The 6,761-nt window shown below is 46.3% G+C and overlaps 1 protein-coding gene across 1 annotated transcript in view; it reads right to left on the reverse strand.

Moving 5' to 3' along the window:
• Window positions 1–212: 212 nt before the first annotated feature.
• The window catches only part of LOC134439859 (arf-GAP with dual PH domain-containing protein 1-like), a 42,179-nt gene continuing 35,630 nt past the window's right edge, over window positions 213–6,761 (reverse strand). Inside the window, exons 10-11 of the mRNA XM_063189765.1 lie at window positions 1,619–1,847; window positions 213–1,003 (exon numbers count right to left, since the gene is read on the reverse strand). Of these exons, the coding sequence (XP_063045835.1) occupies window positions 975–1,003; window positions 1,619–1,847 (258 nt within the window). The 3' untranslated portion in view covers window positions 213–974. The remainder of the gene's footprint in view (window positions 1,004–1,618; window positions 1,848–6,761) is intronic.

The following is a 6,761-nucleotide window of genomic DNA, read 5'->3' on the forward strand; positions in this document are numbered from 1 at the left end:
ACTGGTGGGTTGAAAAATGTACCCGTCAGCCCTGAAATTTACCCGTCCTTGGCGGGTGGACGGGTGCTTATTTCCAACCCTGGGCCACGGCAGGGCCACACCAGAGATTCTTTAAGTATAGAGATATGCCAACATATTAGGTTTCTATGGGTACCTAACATGACCAGGTTCATGTCTGCGTAAAGGGGTGTGTCATAATGCTCCTAGCATTGAATAGAACAGTCCTCAGGTCTGCCTAGGTCTGCCTAAAGGGGGATTTTCCCCCCAATAATAGAACCCGGAAACAATGGGCCAATGGAACCTCTCTCTCTCTACTCTCTCTGGCCACACTGAGGTTTTCTTAATATTGTACCTGCCTTGGGTGCATGCCTATCAGATCAGATCAAATCAAGATGTTTGTTTCTGATCGTCCGTCTCCAATGATTTGCATTCATCTCCGTGCAGTCTACTCTCAAGTCTCAGTGGATGCAGTATGAGTGGATGTGGATGTACAGTACAGTACGTGAGTATGTCTGTGAAAGAATGTGTCAATCTCACCATGAATATCAGATAGGATTGAGACTTGGGATGGGTTTGATGTGTTTTTGTCTATTTGTTGTTTCTCTGTGTGTGTGTGTGTGTGTGTGTGTGTGTGTGTGTGTGTGTGTGTGTGTGTGTGTGTGTGTGTGTGTCTGTGTGTCTGTGTGTCTGTGTCTGTGTGTAAGTTTGTATCTGTGCCGGTGTTTGTAAGAGTTACTGGGGCCCTTCTACAGTGCATGTGCAACAAATCCATGAAGAAATATCCATCCTGTCACTCAAATCCACCAAAGCATCTTCTTTCTCTGCGAAGGTCTCTGAGGCCAGTCTACATGGCCCCTCTCTCTCTCACTCGCTCGCTCGTGGGCATCCATCGTCCGATGCTGAAGCCTGCTGCACTCCCCCTCTGCTCTCTTGTTCAAGCATCGATCTTCCGACATGGACAAACAGCGCCACCCTCAGGGCTTATGCTTGAAGTGCGCCTCCACTGTGGATCAGAGAAGGGCACTCCTATCACGCTTGGCTTTACAATCACAGCTAATGCAAAATGACTGTAGGTCTTTACATCACACTAATAACGTAAAGGAGCAGCTCAGCCGATTTCAATATGCTGTTGTGTTACTCACGCTACCCTTGACTTGTCAGTACCCGGTGACGCTGCATATTTTGGCTCAGCCCTTTCCAAGATCTGAGCTATTCTTATGGGGGCAGATTTTGTTTACATTTTTAACAAATCTTAACATAGGCCAAATATTCTCCCAAAAGGTATCACTGTTAGCTAGTTGTCTGCTGAGGTTGCATAACCTTTTGAATGTTATTGGGATATATCAAGATGTAAACAAACACCTGCCCCCATTACAATGACCAGGATGTCGGAAAAGGCTGAAAAAAAAAGTCAGGTACTGACAAGTCCAGGGTAGAGTGAGCATTACAACTGCATGTTGAAATTGTCTAAATGTATCCTTTAGATTAAGTCATAATTTCCAAGCGTTATTCTAGCCTCTGAGGAGTAGAATATACAAATGTATACATAAGCTGGGTTTTAACTTTTCCATATTCCTATTCAAAATGTCTAAGAAAATGTTGTGTAAAAGTGGATTACCTGCGTACTCTTGTGGTAACATTGGCCGATTAACAACTTTCTGAAGCGCTGCAATCCATCCTTGCTGATCCGCCTCGGACTGGCACGCAAACAGAAACTTCCTGTCCGGGGTTACTATGGTGATGCCAAACGGCCAATGGTTGCCCTGGATGGAGGGCGGCAGGCCGGGCAGGATGGTGTAGCTGTTCTCCTTGCTGCCGATGAAGACCTCGCCACGGGCATACGCATCCTGTCACCCAATGACAGACACAGGAAGTAAGTAAATAATGTCTGTTTTCCACTGCCCGTTTTCTGGTAGGCCAACAGCTCGACACAGAGCAACTCGGCCGCCACTTTTTGCTTTACGATTGAGCTGTGTCGTGCCTATTCGAAAAGCAAAAAAATGGGGGCAGAGTCGCGCTGTGTCGAGCAGTAGGCCTACCAGAAAAACGGCAGTGGAAAAGAGGCAAAAGTAAGTGAATAAAAATAATTTCCACCCAACATAGCAGGTGGGCAGGTGGGTTGCCTGTCCAATTGGCCTACTTGGGATGGCCGTCTGCGGGTAAAAACGGGAAAAATTGGGCATTTGGCGTTTTTTTAAGCCGTTTTGTGCCCATAGAAACCAATGCAATTTGTTGAAATTGGGTGGAATTTAGCGCCTTTGGGCGGTTTTTGAGAACCTTTTGGGCGGGTTTTGATCAGACAAATCTGGCAAGACTGCAGGTGGTAGTAGCCTCTTTATGCAGACAGATGGGCTCACCAACGGGCCTGTTCACTCTCTGATGAAAAGACTCAACTATACATCATAACAACATGGCTATGACATTGCAGAGAGCCTTAAGTTACAGGTTAAGACATGGTCATTACAATCTAGTGACGATTAGGTTATTAACATGGGCTCTGCACAAACGAGTTAATAGTAGCTCAATGCATAGGAACAATGAAGCGAAGCTGAGGAGTAATGGCACAAATACACCAGATGCAACTAAAGTGACACCAGCGACGGAAGTAATTGACTGTATGCTGTCACTGGCAACAGAAGAGAAAAAAAACGATTTTGGCAACAAGATGCGATTTAAGTAATTTGAGCGGCTGTTTGCCGTTGAACTTCAAGAAATATGCTAATTATTAGCTGTGATGCTGCCGCAGCCAGTTGGAATGTTGGGATGCTTGCATTTTGTTTTTAAAGGACCAGTTCAGTCAATTTCAACATGCAGTTGTAATGCTCACATTACCCTGGACTTGTCAGTACCTGAGGGTTTTTTTTTCTTCTTCTTCAGCCTTTTCCGAGATCTTGGTCATTGTAATATGGGCAGCGCTTTGTTTACATTTCAAAAAAACATTTTTATTTATTCCCAAAAACATCCGAAAGGTTATACAATATCAGTAGACAACTAGCAAACAGCGGTACCTTTTGTGGAAATATTTGGAGTAGGCCTATGTTATTAAAAAAAAAAATGTAAACAAACGCTGCCCCCATTAGAATAGCTCATATCTCGGAAAGGGCTTAGCCGAAAAATGTGGCATCACCGGGTACTGACAAGTCAAGGGTAGCGTGAGCAATACAACAGCATATTGAAATTGACTGAACTGGTCCTTTAACTCTGGTGTGTTTGGGGGGTAAGAGCTTTCTGGTAGCTCAGTCCATGGGAAAGACAGCAGAAGAAATACAGCAAAGAGGTTGGGAGGGAGTGGTTATGACAGAATGGAGGTGAGGCGCAGGGCTGGACTGGAGGAGAAATAGGACCCGGGCACTTTTTGGCTTAAAGGGTCCCTCATAAGTGGCGCAGAACTAACTCACCGGTGGGGCCCGCACCCTAGTGGGGCCCACTAGGGTGCGGGGTCCAACGGGAAATGCCCGCTATGCCAGATGGCCAGTCCATCCCTGGTGAGGGTTATACTCACACCATACATCTTCGCTTGAAGGCTATTTTGTCTGTTTCACTCCAGCCTTTTACAGTTTGTTTTACAACTGTTAACCCATTAAAAAGTTATATATGATACTGTTCTAAAGCCTAACACTCACCTTTCCCAACTGAAAAACCTTGCAAGCCCAACTGTGAAACTCCAACTCTTGTCTTTGTGGCACAGCACTCCATAGTACACAAGTGCACACTGTGTTTTCAAAACTGTGTTTTTGTTGATGGGAATGGCTGTTGTGCATTTTGTGAGAGCAGTGTTCGTGTGCAGAGTTTAGATACTGTAACTTCTGCCAATTTCAATATGCTTACGCTACCCTGACTTGTCAGTACCCTGTGATTTTTCGACTCAGCCCTTTCCGAGATCTGAACTATTCTAATAGGGGGCAGACTTTGTTTACATTAAAAACTTTCTTAACATAAGCCTAGGCCAGAGACAAAGCCTTCAGAGCAGGAGACGTAGCTGGCCTAAAGACAGCAAGGGCTAACCTGTCCCAGGGCATCAGGAAAGCAAAAAAGGAATACTCAGACAAAATAACAACACACTTCAAAGACAGCAGAGATGCACAGAGCCTGTGGCAGGGCATACAGGCCATCACGGACTATAAGCCTGCACCACGAAGCTGTGACAACAACACCTCTCTGCTAAACGATCTGAATAGTTTCTTTGCCCGCTTTGAAGCACAAAATGACACTCACCCACAGAAAACTCCCCCTCCCCCCCATGATCAACCCCTTTACCTGTCCTCTGCCAGTGTTAAGAGGACACTGGCCACCATCAACCCACGCAAAGGATTGTGCAGAAGAGCTGAAGGATGTCTTCACAGACATCTTTAACATCTCTCTGGAGCAAGCAGTCATCCCATCACTTTTCAAAGCTGCTACCATCATACCTGTGCCGAAGAAATCATCACCATCATGCTTCAATGACTACCGTCCTGTAGCACTGACGCCCATAATCATGAAGTGCTTCGAACGGCTAGTCCTGTCACACATCAAAGCCACCCAACCCCCCACCCTAGACCCCTACCAGTTCGCATACCGAGCCAAGCGATCCACGGAGGATGCAATTTGCTCTGCCCTCCATCCAGCCCTCACCCACTTGGACAATAAAGACTCATATGTGAGAATGCTGTTCATTGACTTCAGTTCAGCATTCAATACCATAATACCACAACAACTCATCAGAAAACTGGACAAACTAGGTTTCAGCACCTCCCTCTGCAAACTGGCTGCTGGACTTCCTGATGCAAAGACCACAAGCAGTACGGGTAGGGAAAAACACCTCAAGCACCCTGACCCTGAGCACGGGGGCTCCGCAAGGTTGTGTTCTCAGCCCCCTGCTGTTCACGCTGCTGACACACGATTGCACAACGCCCCACAGCACTAACCATCTAGTGAAGTTTGCGGATGATACAACACTGGTGGGCCTCATCACCAAGGGCGATGAGACTCACTACAGAGAAGAAGTAGACCTGCTGGCCAGATGGTGCAAAGACACCAACCTCCTGCTGAATGTCAACAAGACCAAGGAGATTGTTGTCAACTTCCAAAGGGTCCAAAAACAACTGCCACCACTGACCATCGACGGCGATGCTGTGGAGAGAGTGAGCAGCACCAAGTTCCTTGGAGTGCACATCAGCGACGACCTCTCTTGGACCACCAACACTACATCACTGGCGAAGAAGGCCCATCAGCGTCTCTACTTCCTGCGCAAACTAAAGAAGGCAAGTGCTACACCCTCCATCATGACAACATTCTACAGAGGAACCATAGAGAGCGTCGTGTCCAACTGCATCACAGTGTGGGGAGGAAGCTGCACGGAGAAAAACAGTGAAGACACTCCAGCGTGTTGTGAACACAGCGAAGAAGATCATTGGAGTACCACTCCCCTCCCTGCAGGACATTTACACCACACGCCTCACCCGGAAAGCACTGATGATCATCAAAGACACAAGCCAAGCTGCACACAAACTGGTTCAGCCTCCTGCCCTCTGGAAAGAGGTACAGGCGCCTCCGTTCCCGTACCACCCGGCTGGCGAGCAGCACAATGCACCAAGCGATCAAGATGCTGAACACTCAACCCACTCTCCCTCCACTGTCAGCCTCTAGCCAGCAAGGCCACTGACAACCCCCCCCCCCACTGTCAGCCTCTAGCCAGCAAGGCCACTGACAACCCCCCCTCCCCATCCCCACCACCATATCTGCGACTGAACATTCCACCTGCACTACTATACTTGTGACTGAACTTTCAAACTGCACTAACTCAAAAACATGCACACACACACACACACACACACACACACACACACACACACACACACACACACACACACACACACACACACACAAGCACACTGCACTTTCTGCACTAAACCCAACATACACAACAACTGACACACACACACACACACACACACACACACACACACACACACACACACACACACACACACACACACAGACACACGAACACACACACATGACGCGCACACCGCACCTTCTACCTGCACTAAACACATACACACCACACACCACACACACACACACACACACACACACACACACACACACACACACACTGCTGCTGGTGTACTTGACAGACCTTTTTATATTTATTTTCTTCAAATGCTACTATTACCATGTCAGAACGCTATAAAGGACTTTTTTTAGGAAAAGCACAAAAACACAACAAATACCTCTTAATGTATGTCCTCTACAAGTCTTCTGTTGTCCAGTCTTGCACTTTAAATGTCTGTATGAGCACTGTCTATGTCCATACTGTCTTAAGTCCATGTATAAGTACTGTCTATGTCTATACTGTCTATGTCCTTACCTTACATTAGTCTATGTCTGTATGGGAAAGCAAGAAATGTAATTTCAAATTCTTTGTATGACCAGTGCATGTAAAGAAATTGACAATAAAACCTACTTGACTTGACTTGACTAGTCTAAATATTATCCCAAAAAAGGTATCGCTGTTTGCTAGTTGTCTGCTGATGTTGCATAACCTTTTGGGTGTTATTGGGAATAAATCAAGATGTTTTTTTGAAATGTAAACAAACGCCTTCCCCCATTACAAAGACCAGAATCCCGGAAAAGGCTGGAGAAAGAAAAAAGTTATCAGGTACTGACACGTCCAGGGTAGTGTGAGCATTATAACTGCATGTCGAAATTGTCAGAAGTTACCCTTTAATTGAGTTTCCATTCAGCTCATCATCAATTAAGGCTGCTCAGCTAAATAC

The sequence above is a fragment of the Engraulis encrasicolus genome, chromosome 2, assembly GCF_034702125.1.
Source record: "Engraulis encrasicolus isolate BLACKSEA-1 chromosome 2, IST_EnEncr_1.0, whole genome shotgun sequence".
In the NCBI taxonomy this organism is placed as follows: Eukaryota; Metazoa; Chordata; class Actinopteri; order Clupeiformes; family Engraulidae; genus Engraulis; species Engraulis encrasicolus.